Source organism: Prionailurus viverrinus, chromosome B1, assembly GCF_022837055.1.
Source record: "Prionailurus viverrinus isolate Anna chromosome B1, UM_Priviv_1.0, whole genome shotgun sequence".
In the NCBI taxonomy this organism is placed as follows: domain Eukaryota; kingdom Metazoa; phylum Chordata; class Mammalia; order Carnivora; family Felidae; genus Prionailurus; species Prionailurus viverrinus.
Window position 1 is genome coordinate 22,946,684 of NC_062564.1, and position 20,268 is coordinate 22,966,951.

A 20,268-nucleotide genomic window follows, 5' to 3' on the forward strand; every position below is an offset into this window, starting at 1 on the left:
TGTCTTTTCATTCTGTTACCAGTATCTTTTGAAGAGCAAACTTTTAAATCACCATTAAGTGCTATTTACTATTTTTTCTTCCATGGTCCGTGCTTTTTGTGTCATAAAGATTTTGTGTTCTTCTGGAAGATCTATCATTTTAGCTTTTACATATGGTGAACAATAATCCATTTTGAGTAAATTTATATGTGGTGTGAGCTAAAACTTATGATTCATTATTCACATGAGGATATTTCACTGTTCCAGCATAATTTTCCAGTAAGAAAAGACTGTTTCTTCCTTACTGAATTACTTTAATACCTTTGTTGAATACCAACAACCATACAACTTACTATATTATACAAAGAAAAAAAGGGAAAAAGCATAGTGTAACAACATACCAGAGACACCATGGCCCAACCAGTCTTGTTATAGATGAATTCCAAGTTGTTTCTTCTTAAATAGAGCAAACCGCCAACAAGTGACACTAACAGGGCCAAAGCAATGGTGCCGGAGTAGTTGGGTGGTCTAAAGACTCGAATCTGCAAACGTGCAACAAAAGTTTTATGAGCTGAATAAAGTACTTCAGTAAAAGTGTTTTTATCTTGACCATATTCTAGTCCTTCCAATTTTCAACACCAAACTTCAGGAAGATGAAACCCTACTCTTCTCACGTGGAACTAATACTCCCTTTACTCTTCACAAATCAAAAACAAATGGTTTCCAACATCGTGGCTATGTAAAAAGACTTGCTTTAGATGCACATATAGTTCACACATGCAAACATGACTTATATTCAACCCAGAATTGCTGTGTTTCACCTATGGAAGATGGGATCATCTAGTACAGGGTAGGGATGAGACAGGTGTAATACATGTATTATTCCAAATTGGGGCATTTTAACATCTTCAACATTTTAAGCGTTTTTTTTTAACATCTTTACCAAGATATAATACACATACCATAAAATTCACCCAGTGTACAATTCAATGGTTTTTAGTACATTCAAGGGATTGCATAACCATCACCAAAGTCAGTATAAGAATATTCTGGTTAGGTCAAATGGAAACCCTTTAGCAAAACCCTCTTATTCCCCTTACCCTCTAAACCTAAGCAACAAAGAATCTACTTTCTGCATGTACAGATTTCCCTTATACTGGATTTTTCATATAGAATGTGTTCTTCTGCAACTGGCTTCTTCCACTTAGCATGATGTTTTCAAGGTTCTTCTTGTAACATGTTTTAGTACTTTATTCTTTTTTATGGCTGAACACTCCATTGTATAGATACAACAAAACTTGGTATCCATTATCAGTTGATAGGCATTTGGGTTGTTTCTGCTTTATGGCTCTTGTGAATGATGCTGCCATAAACATTCTTGGACAAGACCTTGTGTGGGCACATATTCTTGTTTATCTCAGGTACATACTTAAGAGTACAATTGCTGGGTGATATGGTAACACTATGTTTCTTGATTTGAAGAGCTGACAGACTTTTTTCCAGAGTGGCTGCACCATTTTACATTCCCACTAAGGGTAAATGAGAATTCGGATTACTCCACTTCCTTAGCAATATATTTTCTCACTACTGATCCCAGCCAACCTAGTGGGTATGAGACACTATCTCACTGTAGGTTTGATTTGCAGGTTTCTAATGACTAAAGATGCTGAGCATCTTTTCATGTACTTATTAACCATTTGCATATTTTCCTCACAGAAATGTCTATTCAGATTCTTTGTTCATTTATAATTAGGTTGTCTTTTTATTACTGGGTTATAAGATTCCTATGTACATACTATATAAGTCCTTTATCAAAAAATGATTTGCAAATATTTTCTTCCCTTCTGTGGCTTGTCTTTTCATTTTCTTGATGGTGCCCACTAAAGCATAAAAGCTATTTTAAAAAAATTAATGTTTATTATTTAGTTTTGAGAGAGAGAGAGAGACAGAGAAAGAGAGAGAGAGGAAGGGAGAGAGAGAGGGAGGGGGGGAGGGAGGGCAGGAGAAGGAGAGTTGGGGAGGGTTAGAGAGTGAAGAGGACCACAGAATCTGAGGCAGGCTCCAGGCTCCGAGCTGTCAACACAGAGTCCAATGCGGGGCCCGAACTCACAAACCGTGAGAGCATGACCTGAGCTGAAGTCGGACACCAACCAACTGAGCCACCAAGGCACCTCAAGCATAAAAACTATTTTTAAAAAGTAGAATGCATTTCTATGAAATCATGATTTCAAATTACATAAAGATCTTAGTTCTAATAACATTTCTCACTAAAAAAAATGAACACTCTGAGGAGAGATGGCTAATTGAGTGCCACATAGGGCAGATTAGGCAGATAAGCCTGAAATATATGGCTACGTCAGGAAAGTAAGAAAATGCTTAAAAGAAAATGATGGAAAGATGTCATACAGACATAAGAGCCAGAATAAGAAGATTCCAATGGTCAAATCTAGAACAATTTTAGCACCAAAACATTTAAGCATAGTAATAACTTATAAACCACTGTAGAAAAATTCAACTTATGAGCCCCTACCAATGACTGACTGATTGATAGGAGGGGAGGTCTCTTGCTCACAGTAGAATGCTGAAGGCCAACTAGAAATATGGAGGGACAGGCAGAATTGGATCATCACTTGGCAACCATCACAGTAAAATCTGAATGAGAGTAATATGACCAGTGGATGATAGATCCAGCAGAAAATTTTGATGAGGAGCAGGATATTTCTTTAATCTAAGGTGTCTCCACACAGACAACTCACTAACAACAAAGGAGAAGGGGGAAAACAGTAATTATACAGGGGAGAAATGGAAAACACCTTGACCAGAATTAAACATCATCATTGAGGGTCAGACAGATACCATGTGCATAAAGATGTCATTAGAACAAAAAATGACCTATGTAGTATTGTGTTTGAGAATGCATAAATAGAATCCAATCATAAACAAATATCAGAAAAAATAAATATCAGGCATATCAAATGAGGATCATTCTATTTAAAAAATGGAAAAGGATTTAAAATGTCAACGTATTTAAAAGACAAAGATAGGCTATGGAAATATTCTGGATTAAAAGAAGCTGAAAACTCCTGACAACTAAATGCAATACCTAACTCTAGACTGGATTTTTGTATTGAAGGCATGAAAATGTTACCGTAGGCTATTATTAGGTCAACTGACCAGAATTTGGATAGCAGCTCAAATAAAAATATTACATCAATGTAAATCTTTGAAGGTGTTATCTGTACTGTTCTTACCTATTTCTCAGGAAATGCAGTTCACCTTCAGAAAAAAATTGTGTGTATCTATATATATATATATTTTTGAGAGAGAGAGAGAGAAGAGAGCGAATGTACGCAAGCAGGGGAGGAGCATAGAGAGAGGGAAAGAGAATCTTAAGCAGGCTCCACACTTAGCACAGAGCCTGAAGTGGCACTCAGTCCCACGACCAGGAGCCTGAGCCAAAATCAAGAGTCGGACATTTAACCAAGTCACCCAGGTGCCCCTCAAACAGATTTTTTAACAAAAGTATATTTATCAAGTAACTTAATATATAGGTATGATCAACAAGTTAGGATCATTTCTGATTAAAATTCAGCAACTCTTATAAAGAATTAATAGTACTTTTGCAATATTACCCTTAGTATCTTGTACGAACTACATGATACTGTTGCAGAACTGAATATTTGCCAAAACATTTAAAAAATATGTCAAGAGTTAAGAAAATGGGTTTAGTTGCCAAAATATCATTAAAACCCATGATGTAAATAATGTAACAGTGATGAGAGACACCCATCTTGACTAAGAATAAATGTGTTTACACCTTATGATAAAGTTACATATTTTAGAAGAAAGGTACTGGTTGTCATTGTTCACTCTAGAAAATTCTGGTGAGAACTGGGAATAAAGCAGCCTTGAGCCCTCCACATAGACATTAACTACCATCAAGATTTTGGTTTGTTTACTTCCTGAATAAACAGTCTACATATCCACACTCCTATTTATGGTTTAAAACAAAATTACAGATCATACTATAAATACTGTTTTTCTAACCTACACTTTGGGCTTCTTTTGACGTCATATGTACTTGCAGATCATTGCTGTCCATGCTACAGTACATTCAACTACTCTATCTTTTAAGTATGTAACTTATTTCCAGTTTTTTCCTACTACAATGAATGTTATTTTTAAAATATTTCTAAAAAATACACGCATAAATAAATAAATAAATAAATAAATAAATAAATAAATAAATAAAATAAAGTCTCTATGGCTAAGTATTTGAATCATCCCTAATTATGTCCTTAGGTTAAGACGTGGAATTGTTAAAGTTACATTACTTAGAAGAAAGACATTACACACACTCTTACAATAGTTATTCCAGTCCCAAGAACAGCATATATGAGTATTTTTTCACATGGCTCATGAAAAGTGAGTATTGTATCATTTTTATTTGCCCAAAAGCTAAATAAAAATTACACATCTTTTTAATTAGAATTTCTTAATACCTTTGAACAATGTTCCATATATATTTTAGCCTCTGAAATTACTTTGTGACTAACTCATGTACTTTTTAATGGTTCTTAAAGTATCCGTGTACCATTATTCTAAACGGCCATTTAAATTCATCTAACTCAGTCAAAGTTCAGGTTACAGCTATCAGTTTTCTCTAAGCAAGAAAAAATGTTGTACAGCGTAATTTTAAAAATCCTGTGGCCTTATTACAGTGCTCTAACAAAGCAAACTAATTAGCCTCTTATTAAAACTGCAGGGAATAAAAACATACATGAACATCCGTTCTGTCAGCAATCCACTTTGCTAGTTGTTCAGCTGCAAATCCAATTCTTTGAAGGTCAAAAGTATCAGCTCTCTTGGGTCTCCCTTTTGGAGGAAAATGCATGAACGTGGGAGCAGAGTTCATGTTGAGCTGAAAAACATCAGATAAGAAATACTAAATATAATATCCCAACAATCTTTACATATCATTAATCGAACATTTTATGGGTTATTTTTTCTGCATGAGTTTTGGAAAGAGCATATATTCTGAAGATCCAAGTGGCTTTCCAGAGTTTAATTACTGTGTTTACTCACTGTAATGTGCTACTGACTGAAAAAGAACTTGTGAATTCGGCTAAGTTCTCTGAACCTGCACACTTATCGTACTATTTCACTTACCCAGTTTATTAAAGAAAAATACTGGCATTTGATGAAAAATATAAATGCATAATAGAATTAATGTCAAATTATTAAATTATTAAAAATTTAAAGACTTTTTAAAAATGATGGTATAAGAAACTAAGGTTTTTGTTCCAAACAGCTTAAATTTACCAGACTACAGGAGAAATCCACAATGACAGTCTTCTTCTATTCAACTTCTCTGTTAATTCAACTGTCTTAAAATGGTTATATCTCCCAATTGTTTTCTACAGGTAATTCCATTCGAAAACTGTACTGAACAGAACACTACCTTAATATAAATGGTGCTTATTAAGAATATGGTATCTAAAACAAATGCAGGTTAATTTGCATTGAGTAACAAGCTATAACAATTATGTAAATTAAATTCTCACTGCTCAGGAATTATGAAAAATGTCTCAAATAGAAGGCCAAGAGACTTTTGGCCTTCTTTGGCCATATAGCTCAGCATTTCCCCATACTGAGAATGAAAAAGCAAAAACTGTCATGGCAGCTGACATCAAAGTGACGGATCAGCAGTACCAGCGGTGGGCCTGCATGTTATGGATATTAGTAACACTGGTTAAAAAGCACAAAACAGTCACCAGTTGCTTTCTTCTCTGTGATTTTTCCCACTCCAGACGTGTTTATGTGCGTTTCCGTGATGGGTGCACGAGAGAGAGCGACAGCCAACATGTAAATAACAGATTCCAAGTAAAAAGTCTCTGTACTTGGAACAATCAGAAAATTCCTAATAAAGTTGAATGTCTAAACACTTTAGAGTTTAAAAAGAGCATATAATTCAAAGCTTTCACCTTCATTAAAATGTACAAATTTCCCAAGGCTACAAAGCAGAGTACAACACAAATCTTATTGCTGGTCCACAGGGGCTTGTAACACATCGTCATCGTTAACTGGCTGGTCTGTCATCAGTCTCGTACCCACAAGCATTACACAGAAATCACATAGAGCTGACGTTACTTTCCCAACAAGTCCCCAGTAGGCCAGGAATTGCCAAGTTTTAGCACTCATGATAATATTATCTTCAGACAGCACAGTGTTTTAAAATGTCACTTTAGAAAGAGCACTTCACCAAAATGTGGTTCAACAGTTAGTAAGAAAAGAAACATGGCACTGAAAATCTGTTAGTAGTTCTCAGTAAAGCAAAATGTGTGCTTCCGTATTTTTTAGATTAAAGTTTCCCATAAAAATCGTTAACTGTCACAACTTTTATGCGTTTTAAAATAACTCTTACTGCTAAGCAAGGGGCTAGGTTTAGAAAAGACAAAGCAGTTGTCTATAGTCAGAATTCAGCTGAAAAAAAATTAACCTGAGGAAATTTTTCAATTAAACACAATCTTTATGTCAATTTTCCTATCTATGCCAAACTTTATAAAAATTCATATTTGGATTCCTTCTTGGAAAAACAGCTCCAGCTACATGTGGCCTGCATTTGCTCAACAGAGCTCAAATGAGCTCTATCTCTCTCACTGAGATCAAGTTTATCCTCTCCACTTTGCTGTAGTCCTCATCCACACCATATTGTTTCCTCAACAATGAGACCAATGGTTAGTTCCACTGTGTGTGTTTTACTGGCTTTATTTCTTACAGTAGTTAGGAGAAAAATGAAATAGTATTTCCATCAAAGATTAAAAAAAAAAAAGACCAAGACTTTGTTTTAATAGGAGAAAACATAAGTAATTAAGCAAGTCAAGAACGAATGTGTTCAATATATCAAGAATATATGTAAATAAACATACCACAATGAAATTAAGCTAATCCAATCTGATTTCTTCATTTAATTTACAAACTTGGCCAGAGTAGATGTTTGGGCTTGAAGCCTCTGCTCTAGCCATCAGATCAGACCTGGACAACTATTTCCTAATAATGAACAGCACTTCAACTGATTATCTCTAAGGTCAATTCTCCTGAGATTCTACAGAGACCTGTAAATAACATTAATGTTATTTGAAATTACAGACGGTCCCTGACTTAACGATGGTTCAACTTTATAATTTTTGGACCTTACAATGGTACCAAAGTAATACACACTCATTAGAAACTGTACTTCAAATTTTGAACTTGGATCTTTTTGTGGGCTAGTAATATGCAATACAATACTAGCTCCTGATGCTGGACGAGGGCGGTGAGTCACAGCCCTCAGTCAGCCATGCAATCATGAGGGTAAACAAATGATACAGTGACAACCATTCTGTATCCATATAACCATTCTGATTTTCACTTTCACTACCATATTCAATAAATTACAAAGATATTCAACACTTTAATAGGAAACAGACTGTGTTAACTGATTTTGTCCAACTGTAGACTAATGTAAGTAAGTGCTCTGACCACATTTAAGGTAAGGCTAAACTATAAGGTTCAGTAGTTAAGTGTATTAAATGCATTTTTTACTTGTAATATTTTCAACTTATAATGGGTTTATTGGGACATAACCCCATCATAAGTTGAAGAAGATCTGTACATATGCATTTTTTAACGTTTATTTATTTATTTTGAGAGAGAGAGAGAGAGAGAGAGAGAGAGAGAGCGCGAGCAAGAGAGCAGAGGAGGGGCAGAGGGAGAGAGAATCCCAAGCAAGCTCCATACTGTCAGAGCAGAGCCCGACATGGGACTCAAACTCACAAACAGTGAGATCATGACCTGAGCCGAAATCAAGAGTTAGATGCTTAACCAGCTGAGTCACCCAGGTGCCTCTATATGTTTTTATTATTATATTATTACTATTATTATCAGCTCTCTGATCCATAATCTCTTTATGGGTAAGAGCTATGTGTGTGTTTCTCTCGCATCCATTGCTCTGTAGACAGTCAATAATATTTGCTGAACAGGTGAACAAAAAAAAACATCCCAAAAGCAAAATAAATTTATAGGGGAAAAATAAGTAAGGAAACCTAACAGGAATGACCAAGAATAAAGGGTTTTGAAGGTAAAGAGAGAATTTCTCTCATTCAACTGGAAACTGACAAAGAGGAATGAATAATCAATCTGGAAGCAAACAAGCAAAACTACTTACTAATGGCCCATTTATAATTAGTGATCTAGATTCTTTACAAAACTAAGTGTTTTTCTATGACCTGGTAAAGTATTAAGCCAAAGAATGTCACACATGAGAAAAATAAAATAGACCAAACTAGTCAATGCCAGGTACTAACATAAGTTTTACATTTGAAAGGCACTGATCATGCGGTATAGATATAAATATATATATATATATATATTAATAAGCGCAGGATAACAGCATAATTAAGAACTAGAGCCCTGGGAGCCAGACTGCTGAGCTCAAATTCTAGCCCTAAATGATACTAAATTTGTAAACTTAGCTAAGCAACCTCCCCATACCTTAACTTCCTTATTTGTGAAATGGAGATCACAATATTTTTCTCATTGGATCATTGTGAAACTAAATGAAAGAATACATATTAAGCATTTCAAAGAGTGCTTGGAACATGAGTTTAGGAAAGATGATGACACAACCATGACAAAAGTCATGACCACTAGCATCCTTACGCCACAATTCATTACCTTGCTCTACAGAGAAGACTATGTAAATGAGAATGTATTCTTCTGCCTGGGTTGCTGTAACAGAATACCATGGACTGAGTGGCTTAAAAAACAGAAATCTGTTTTCTTACAGCTCTGGAGGCTAGAAGACCAAGATTAAGACAGCAGTAGAACTGTTTCCTAAAGAGACCTCTCTTGCTTTTTTGCAGACAGTCATCTTCTTGGAGTGTCCTTATGTGGCCTTTCCTCTGTGCACGTATTCTCCTAGTGTCTTTTCTTCTTATAAGGACACACCAGTCCTATTGAATTAGTGTCCCATTCTATGATCTCATTTAACCTTAATTATCTCCTTAAAGGCTCTATCTCCAAATACAGTCACTTTGGGGTTATGGGAGGGACACAATTCAGTCCACCACAGAAAACACTTTAAAATAAATATTTAATACTTTACATGTAAAGTTCTCGGTACCTTTCACACTAGAAGCAGTGAGGATTAAGTAAAAATTACATTGAATTTATACAAAATTTCAAAAATTGGTGCAAAATATCACCTAAACCCAATACAGTTAAATACCAAAATAAGGGTAATGGATGTAAACTACCACTATATACATGAAAAGACAGATTTCTTCCATAATGAAAAAGTTAGCATGTGTTTACCACACACACTAATAGAAAAAACTGTGCACTGACAAAGATAATACTGGCTAAAATTACTTTAATCCTATCACACGATTTATTACAACTACTCATTGTATTTATTGACTTATTCAACGAATTGTATTTTTACTTGGCAAACAAAAATGTACCGACCATAACCAACTCTATCATATATAGTAGCGAAATAAGAAACAACTCTTTTACCTGTTGAAAAACATCTGTCCCCTCATCATAGTCCACCATACTGAAGAAGAGTTTGTTACAGAAAGCAGACGAATAGCGCCAGGAGTTAGCCAGTATTTGATATTCTTCATTAGCTTGCCTGATAAAGATAATGGGGCAGAGTAAAAACACGTCAGCACTCAAGCACTAACAAAGCTGTTAGTAAAACAGGTAATTCTGACACATGGGTTGGCTAATTTCTACACATACTTCAAGCATTATTTTTATATTTTTACATGGTTGTAAAAAAAATAGAAGAAATAGTCCAGGATATTTGAAAACTATGTAAGATTCATACTGCGTTGTCCATAAAGGTTTTCTGCACCACAGCCACAATGACTCATTTACATATTGCTATGACGGCTACTGTGTTGTGTAAGGACACAGTTGAGTAGTTGTAATGGAAGCTGTGTGGACTGAAACCCTGGCATGGCCCTTTAAATAAGCGACAACTCTTATTCTAGAGTTTATGGCATCCCCTATATATATATATATATAATTTAAATCTTCGAAAGACTTTTAGTAAAAAACATAAAGCAGATTTTAAGAATATTAGCAATTCAGTTTAACAGAGACAAAAACATAGGCATGTTTTAAATTGTAAATGCAGTTATACTGCATCTTTATATATTCCATTTATCTAAAAATGCAATTACACTCAAAATTACTGTAAGTCAGCAAAAACTTGTCTGGTGGCCGAACCAAATGCCACAAATAAGCCCTCCTCTATGAATAATAGTCACTCCTATTTTGAATTTCTGTTGGACATTTTGCTGATTTTCCGGATATCAAAGCTTTATATTTAAGTGTACAGTTGGAGTATTACTAGAAGGACGTAACCACAGTCTAGAAACAAAAAGCAACATGGGATCATTAAAGCATTTTTTTTAAAAAGTGTGTTCCCTCCATATAATTAAGAAAGGAGTTTATTTTCTTCTTCTCCCCAAAATGGAAGAGATAAAAATGCACAATCTCATCATAACATAAAAGACTTGGAGGACAGTCAGCAGCAGATAAGAGATTTCATGAAGTACCGGGAAAACAGAAAGCTAGTGGCAAAGTTTTGATGGAGAAGGGTACAATCACAAAGTGAGACTGCAGTGCAGGAAAGAGTTAGGAAAAGTGCTGGGTTAAGAAGCAGCAGAGTCTGGAGGTAAGAAATGGAACTCAAAATAGAGATAATTAAATTTCTTTATAGAGAACAGAAGACCCAAACTTCTGCCCCACTCCCAACCAGTCCCAATGTTAGTCTTTGTATGGAGAAATGAAAAAAAAAATCACCTTATATTTGAGGAAAACCTGACATGATTTAAAAAACAAAACAGATCCCAGAAGAAACTGTCTTATGTACAAGCTAACAAGCTACCCTGTTACCGTTTCATGGATGCTGGCAGAAAAGATGAGACGGCGGGGTCAGAGACAAAGGACTTTATTACTTCGTGTTTGTTAGCATCAGTTCCTCTTGCCCCCAAATCTTACCAGTGACACAAAGGGTCCCTCATGAATGCCAGCACACAGTTAACTGTGTTACAGGAGAGGAACAAGTTTGAGGCACTTACTGTTTTTATAATAAATGAAATAAATGTGCTTTGTTCAGTGGAAGACGTTATTTCCTTCCTTAAGGCTTCTCACTGTACATGTCCAGGAAAAGAGCAGCCAAACCTATGCCTTCTTGGCATAACAGGTAAAAACATGCAGGGATCCTCAGGGCCCCTGACAGACTGCTTCTTCCAATAGTATTCAACAAACACACACACACACACACACACACACACACACACACACACACACACACATACACACACAGAATGGTATCACAGAAAAGGAACAAAGAAAGTAAAGGACAGCATTTAAAATTTAACATATGACTGTTCAAATTAAATACCAATGTAAGAAGATAGAATTAAATAAAATTCAAAAAACAAAAAATTCACAGGTGGACTACATTTGGAAAAAGAAAAGAGGAAGGGACCCAGAGATATAACCCCCAAATTTCAACTTTCAGAGGAGACCTAGAAAAAGAGGCGAGCATGGAGGAAATACTTCTGGAGACACAAAACAATTAAAGGAGACTAAGTCTCCACACTTAAAATTACTTCCTAGGTTCTGCATAAGAGGAATGGGAAAAGACAGACACCCAGACATACTGTGATATTTTAGATCATTATAGAAAAAAAGAATGTCTGACCAAAAAAGAAAAAAATGCAACAATGACAAACAATGAGATTGACTGGGCTTGGACTAGTATTTAGCAGCACTAGATATTGGCAGAAAATGGAACAATTCCTTCAGTGTTGAGAGCATGTTATTTTCAATGTATAATTCTATATCAAACCAATTTTAAGTTTGAAATAAACATGTTCTCAGAGATGTAAGAAACATGAAATTGACTTAGGGTGTAAATGGTAGAAAGGGAGTATGAATGAAAAAATAAGAAAACTTAAGAGTATGAGAGGAATACTATAAGAAACGGAAAAGGGCAACCAGAATTATGGTTAATGTAGGAAGGGTAGAAGATGTCTAAGAAACCTGTGATCCAACTAAGAAACTATGAAGTACAAATTAGAACTGAAATTTAATTGGACTTTAAAATGAAAATATTCTAAGCAGTCATCAGAATCAGTACAAGTTGGAAGATACTAAGACCATAGTATGGAAGACATATTTGCTCCAGGAAAAACTATAAGAAAATGAGTATAAAAGGTCTAAATAAAATGCAAATTAAAATGTATCATAATTTTGATTAATTGGAAATGAGAAAGGTTAATTATTTTGAATAGTATAGAATGTAAATGGTACCAACTCTGAAAACATGAAAGTACAATTAACAAGATTTGGTAGGTAAAAGGGAAGGAAAAGAAGGAACAAGAAAGGGTGTGTTTGCTAATCTTCATATGACAAATGAGGGAACCAAGAGATGTCATCTCTAGTTAGTGGACAAGAAATAAAAGGATGCTATTTATTGTTACAATAATAAAAGAAGAAGGGGAGAAATGAGTTAAATCCTTACCTATCATAGCAAGAAATGTCAAGACAAGTATGCTGTATGAAATATTGTTATAACATTTAGATATATGAAGGAAAAAAAAAAAACACGAGAGGAAGAAAAGCCAAAGAAATAATAGTGATTGCCCATAGCCAAGTATACAAATACATGAGTGCAAAGACTAGGGAGTGTAGTTGTTCATTTTAGGCTTTTTCTTTCTTTTATTATTAACAAGGAGCACATAACATTGCTGTTATTAAAATACGTATTTAAAAGGGCTAAATATGAACAGGGCTCTATAATCTGAGGTCAGCATAAAGACCTTCAGGGCATCTTTTTACTGGACCATAGTACAAACACAGACGACTGCAAGGATCGGCCTAAGGCTGCACTGGGCTCAGTAGGCAGAAATCTGTTCAATGGAAATGGTCATAATCTTTTAAAGCTCTGGTGGTTAAATAAGATTTACTTTAGTATAATTCACTGCAAAACTACTTACTGAGGACTTAATGACAGTGAATGAGCTAAACTCCAAGGTCTCTGCTGTCAGGAAGTTGATACTTTAGTGGGGAGACATAATAAACAACCAAGTGACAAATTAAACTTTCCATATACACTGAGAACATAGCACATGGAACTGGTATTGCAGCAAACAGTGGAGGCTCTACGGAGATGGAATGTCCTAAAAGGTTTCTCAGATAAAGTGACTCTGAAGCTCAGGTCCCAAGGATGAGAAGAACACATTATCGAAACGAGCTGGAGAATAAAGATTTCAGGCGGCAGGAAGAGCAAGCACAAAGGCCTAACAAGGGAAAGAACCAAAAGGCAAAAAGGAGCTCTGGCATAAATGAGGACATGCGCTCTGTTTATGAGAGGAATACACAGCCTGTGCCCTCCCTCATCTACTTAAAGCAGTGCCTCACTGCTACAATAAAAACAGTAAAAACCAGCATAAGTCCTAAAATCTGATTTGATTTTTGTCATATGGAATATTACTGGAAAGTATTCACCATTGATTTTTAAAGAAGCACTTGACACAGTGAATTGGCAGCAACAATTAAGTATGTCTGAACATCTTTGCATGCCAATAAAACTCAAGAGGACAATGCGACCTTAAAAAAAAAAATCAAACAGGTACCACTGCAATTAAAAAAAAAAACAGTGTATTTTTACACAGAAGAACATTTTAACTTCAGAAAAATGAAACTCAGAAAAACAGCATCTCAGCAAAAACTTGCATTCTTGGGACGATGCTATTCTAAGAAATGAAAATGCTTCATTCCGAAAAATAATGCAGGAAGAAAACAATCAAATTTTACTATTCAACATCTGTGTACAGTATCTTATAGAATGATGATGTGAGACAGGGATAATGTTGAATTTCTTTCCCTCATAATGTTGTAACCTAAGCCCAGACCTACTAGAATGTACATACATTCATTCACTCATTAATTCATTACACAAATATACTTTAGTGCCACCAAAAATTAATATAAGAGCAAGGGCTCTGATCTTAAGGAGAATACAATCCAAGGGGAAAGAGAGGCCTCATGCAAGTATACACAACAGTTCAGATCATCAAATATACCCTGAAGAAAATAGAGCAAGATTATGTGACAGAGTACTGAGGAGTCAAAGAGGATGAATTAATTTTGCCTTTTAACTCTGTATCCGTATCAATCCACTTTTTCAATTAAATTTCCCAAGTAGCAATTGTAGATTCTATCCTATGTTCTCAAATCCTAAGGAGCTTCCCATTGCCTATCTAATGAAAACAATGGGCAGAACAAAGACAAGATCCTCCTGGCCACAACTTGTATCTATGGCCTACATCTATACGAACAGTCTACACTTAAAGACTCTCTCCGTTTTATGACATCCATGTTCATTCTTTGAGCTTAAATCTCTTGCTTAGACTGTCCTTCTTTCTTTCAAAGCTTGCTTAAAAACTGCTTCTCCCTCAGAAGTCACTTCAAATCTCTACACCTACAATGCTTGTTAAGGCAAGTGCCTGAAATGGAAATTCTCAGCTAATGCATAGCACTATTTAATGCATATATCTGTTCTGTTTATGCATATTGTATTTATGCACTGATTGTTCAATGTCTAGGACCTAGTACAGAACAGTCATTTAACAAAGGTTTGATGATGGCGATAACATACTTTCCTAAATATATATATATATTATATATATATATATATATATATGCTCTAAAACTAAATATCACTACATTTAAGTTTCTGACTTCTAAAGGGACTGAAAGCCCACTTTGTGAGATTTACATTACAGGTTAATGTCTCTTTTAAGACCAATTTACTTCACTCTATTGGTGGTCTTGGGAAGAAAAAGAAGAAATACTTTAAATTCTAAGTTACCATCACAAATACATGGTATTTCCCAAAGGAATGGTAGTCATAATTTGAAAGGTTATAATGACTAAATCATCATCGAACATCATCTAATATAATGACTAAGTCATCATCTAACATCTAACATCATCTAATTCATGTTAATTTCACATGCAAATATGGAATCTAGATCTAAATCATCAACGATGTTTAATCAGAATTTTAATAGATGCTGCAATAATAAAGAAGTATAACTCACAATCTCCACCTTTAAGAAGTTTCTTAGAGAAATGAACAGAAACACACTAACACATAAGTAAATACATTCAGCTGACCCTTGAACGACATGGATTTGAACTGCAAAGATCCACTTATATGCAAATTTTTGGATATAATACAGTACTGGAAATGTATTTTCTCAATAACATCCTCTTTTCTCTAGCTTTATTGTAAGAATACCATATATAATACATGTTACATATAAAACATTTGTAAGTCGACTCTTTATGTTATAGGTGAAGCTTCCTGTCAACAGTACGCTATTAGTAAAGTTTTAGGGGAGTCCAAAGTTATGCACAGATTTTCAACTGTGTGGGCGTCAGTCCCCTAACTCATGTGTTGTTCAAAGATCGACTATATATTAAAAAAAGAATGCAGATTTTAAGTGCCATATATATATGTAGAGGAGAATGAGATCACAGATTAGAACAGTTGTATAAAGAGTGAATGTGAAAAATTCAAAGAGAATGGAAGGACTAAAATTATAATCAAAAGGATAGGAAGAGAACGTTAAGGTAGAAAATGCACTATAAACAAGGACTACCCAGTCTGAAATGTATATTATGCATTTCAAATAACAGAATATAAGCTTCATGTTCGAAACTAAGGAGAGATTGGAAGCTTTCTTTCAGTAGAAAGATAAATAGGACCTTTATTTTATTCTATAAACAGTGAACAACTATGAGTGTTTTGAAAAAAGTGGATTATGCAAAATACTAATTTAAAAATCAGGATCTGGCAACAGTGTGTACAGCATATTGGAGGGGAAGAAAATAAATGGAAGGCACTTAGAATGTTACTATACTGGTCTAATTGGGAAAATATATGAGGCTATTAAAATAGTACATAAATAAATGATGACGTATTTCTTACACATTCTCCTTTGGAACCTAGAGCACCAAAGTAATCAAAAAATTTTCTAGACAGGTTGCTTCTACTTAAGGATATATCTAGCTGTAATACAGAATTGCAGGGAAGCCAAGCAAATTATACTTTCTCAACACAAATGCAGTACTTTGAGAAAATTTAATACTGACAGGGTAGATGGGGCTTTTTTTCTGTAGGGTGCAATTCAGTAGCAAGAGCATCAGTGAACAGATCTGTCTGTCATTAAAAATAATTCAGTGAGCCTGAGAAATACATATTTCAACATTAATGATATCTACTCAAAGTGAAAAGGACTCCTTAGAGGGAATGTGTGTCAATAACATAAACTGACTTCTATAAACTTGACTCCGTTATCCCTCAGCCCCATATTCCAACTCCTTAATGCTTAATAGGTAAATAGAGAAATCCAAACTAATAATGGCAAAGAAATTCACTGGATTCTTGCATATGTCTATGTCAGCTTAGACTAACAACCAAATTAAGACCTCACCAGTCCTCACTTCAGACCTCACTGCCATCTGAAATTCAAAGTTGACGAGCACAAAAGCTACAAGCACTTAACTGTTACCTAAAAAAATATTTTTTTGTTTTGATAGTTTACAGGAATGGAAGAGGCCCAATTTTACCAATTCAAAGGACATTCTAAATTGTTCTAATATACTCAAATGCAGCCTGAAGAGGGCACTCAAGTTGCATCAAAGCATCCAGGAAGGTTTAGGCAATAGCCGCAGGGCATGCTTCTGTTAACTCCGTTATATTAAGTCTTCTCAATTTTTTATTACAGGAACAAGAAAAAATACCACTTAATCCAAATACCGTAACTTTTTAGTATTATAACCCCTTTTAAAAGGTTATGTAAAACTAAAAGGGATTATTAATCTGTAGCTGTAGATATTTAACATAGTTCCCATGATGAAAGTAATTTTTATCTTTAATGTCCTTGAAGGGATTTTTTTAAGAAACATGGTTTCTCTTTTTAATGTTAACCAAACTTTCTAGAAAGTAACAGATTCTTATCAAAATCTCAATGTATGCCTTTTAGAGTGATATATTTATGACAACTTATGTCTGTATATAAATCTATATTGCAAAGTTATTCCAAAGTATTTCTTCATAAAACCCCTAATTAATCAATTTTTATAGATAATTATATATGGAGACAGATCTGGTTGAGTAGAACTGCCTATTACGTATGGTTCTGATACCCTGAAGAGAAAAACAAACAAACTGGTAAACAGCGCCCTGTACAAACATTTTTACAGGGTGATTTTTCTCTGGCTGTGCTATACACACCTAGGATTCTACTAAATATACTGAAATGTACTAATAGACCCAAAGCTTCTGAAGAGTTGAGGTACCAACAGTTCACTACTACACTGTAATTGATTTGGCATAATTCACTACTTGGTGAACATGTTCCATGTTTCCTATGCATTTTTTTTTTCTTTCTCAGTCCTAAGTAGATTACCTTTCCTTAGAAAATAACTCTAACATGAACCATGTGATTCTGACACATATCTCAAGGCAAAAATGTATATGGATACACGAGATACACGAGATATGTATATATATATATATATATATATATATATATATATATATATATATATACATACATAGTTACCAGTTTACAACTCAGTAAACTTTTTGCTCTCTTTTAAAACTGGTAACAACAGGGGCTCCTGGGTGCCTCAGTTGACCAATGACTCTTGATTTTGGCTCAAGTCAGGATCTCATGGTATGTGGGATCAAGCCCTGCACTGGGCTCCTGGGATTCTCTCTCTTCGTCTCTCTCTCCCTCTCTCTCTCTCTCTCTCTCTTCCCCTCCCTGACTCATGCTTACTTTCCCTCTCAAAATAAATATTACATAAATAAATAATAAAATGGTAACAAGATATAAATGCTTCAAGGTTGTATACATCAGAAGACTGACACACAATGCAGTAATAAACTGACTCACCCTTTGTTCTCTTAAGTTTATACACACACAGTATAGATATGAAAATTGTAATATATATTTGATCAATATTTGTAGAACTAACAATAAAGAATTAACAGATGAATAAAAAATGGATGAAGCAATCCAGTGTTTGGAAAGGGTAAAAATGAGCAGAAAGGCTTAAGGCCGTCTCAAGATACGTCCATCCATTAGGGAAATGTTTACAATGTTAAATGATGAATACAAACAACAAGTGATCAAGTTCAAAACTATGTAAATCTTGTTCATAATAACTTGCCCAGGAATCATTAAAATATCCAAATTGTCTGCTGAATAAACGAATACATCTGTCATAAAAACTAACAAGTTGAAATCAGGGAAGCATTAATTCACACCTCAAATCCTACAGGATTCTTTAAAAATTCTATGCTTTGGTTTCATGTCTGCCTAATACATACAACCTTGAGAAAACTTTGTCGGAATCAATCAAAAAGGCAGACCTGAGATTAAAAAAACTGTATTCCATGAGATGCAGATTAGGTGTTTTCTACTTCATGAAAAGCATCACCATCATCAGTGACATTTATCGAGGTGTACCATGTGCCAGAACCCTTTTACACATCTACACCCAGATCATTTGGCCTCCACAAAGCCTTGTAATACAGGTACTTGTTTTATCTGCTTCATTTGATGAATCTGAAGAACAGAATTTAATCATCTTAGCTCTGTTCTATGCTCAGTAATTATCAGAGCCAGAAGAGTATGAATTCAGAGATAGTAAAAGACAGGTTACAACTACAGCTAGGCTACATATAAACACAGAGATGAAAATTCAGTTCTCAGAGTATTGTTCCCCGAGCACTTGAATAAAAAATCACCTGGGACTTATTTCCCCAGGACTTTGGGGTTTTGTTTGTTTGTTTGTTTGTTTGTTTGTTTTCTCAGCAGTTTTAGGTTTTAGGTTTATGACAAAATTGGAGGGAGAAATAGAGATTTCCCATACACTCCTTGCCCTCACACATACACAGACCCTCCCATTATCAACATCATTAACCAGCATGGTATGTTTTGTTTTTTGGTTATTTTTTTACTATGAATGAACATATCATCCAATTCCACAATTTACCTCGGGGTTCACTCTTAATAATATTGTACATTCTGTGGGTCTGCACTACAGTATAATGACACACACCTATCATTATAATATCTACAGAGTATGGTCACTGCCCTACAAGTCCTGTGCTCTCCCTATTCTTCTCTCACCACTCACTCCCGGCAACCAATGATCTTTATTGTCTCCAGATTTCTGACTTTTCCAGAAAGTCATACAGTTGGAATTAAACAGTATACAGCCTTCTCAAATTGGCTTCTTTCACTTAGTGACATGTATTTAAGCTTCTTCTTTGTCTTTTCATGTCTTGAGAGCTGATTTCATGTCTTGAGAGCTGGATGAATGACATTCCATTGTTTGGATGTGCCAGTTTATCCATTTACCCACTGAAAAACATCACGGTTGTTTCCAAGTTTTTGGCAGCTATGAGTAAAGCTGCTATTAACATCTTTGTGCAGGTTTTTGCGGGGATATTGTTTTCAACTTCTTTGGATAAATACTACAATGAGTGATTGCTATCATATGACAAGAATCTGTTTAGTTTTGTGAAGAAACTTTCTTCCTAAGCAGCTATGTACAATTTTATATTCCTACCAGCAATGTCTGAGAGTTCCTATTACTTCATGTCCTTGTCAGTATTTGGTGTTCTTAGTTTTGTTTTGTTTTGTTTCATTCTAAGAGTTGTGTAGTGGTATTTCATTACCATCGTAATTTTCATTTCCCTGATGACATATCATGTGAAGCATTTTTTCATATTCTGATCAGCCATCTGTATATCTTCTTTGGTGAGGTGTCTTTCAAGGTCTTTGGCCCATTTTTTAGCTGGCTTGTGTTTTTATTCTTTTAAGAGTATTTTTATATTTTGGATAATAGTCCTTTAGGAGTCTTCTGCAAACATTTTCTCCCAGTCTGTGGCTTGTCTACTAATTCTCTTGAAATTGTCCTCTCACAGAGCAGAAATTTTTCATTTTTTAATGAAGTCTATTTTATCATTTATTATTTCTTTCATGAATTGTATCTTTGGATGCTCTATCTAAAAAAGGTGTCACCATGCCCAAGGTCATACAGGTTTTCTCATGTTATCTTCTAGTTTTATAGTTTGCATTTACAATTAGGTCTACAGATTTTGAGTTAATTTTTGTGATGGGTATAAGGTCTGTA

The 20,268-nt window shown here is 34.8% G+C and overlaps 1 protein-coding gene across 5 annotated transcripts in view; it reads right to left on the reverse strand.

Moving 5' to 3' along the window:
• Window positions 1-20,268, reverse strand: part of TUSC3 (tumor suppressor candidate 3) — a 262,371-nt gene that overhangs the window by 116,385 nt on the left and 125,718 nt on the right. For all 5 annotated transcript variants that reach the window (XM_047855563.1, XM_047855564.1, XM_047855561.1 and 2 more), the window contains exons 3-5: window positions 9,538-9,655; window positions 4,760-4,900; window positions 381-521 (exon numbers count right to left, since the gene is read on the reverse strand). In XM_047855563.1, coding sequence (XP_047711519.1) covers window positions 381-521; window positions 4,760-4,900; window positions 9,538-9,655 — 400 coding nt within the window. The remainder of the gene's footprint in view (window positions 1-380; window positions 522-4,759; window positions 4,901-9,537; window positions 9,656-20,268) is intronic.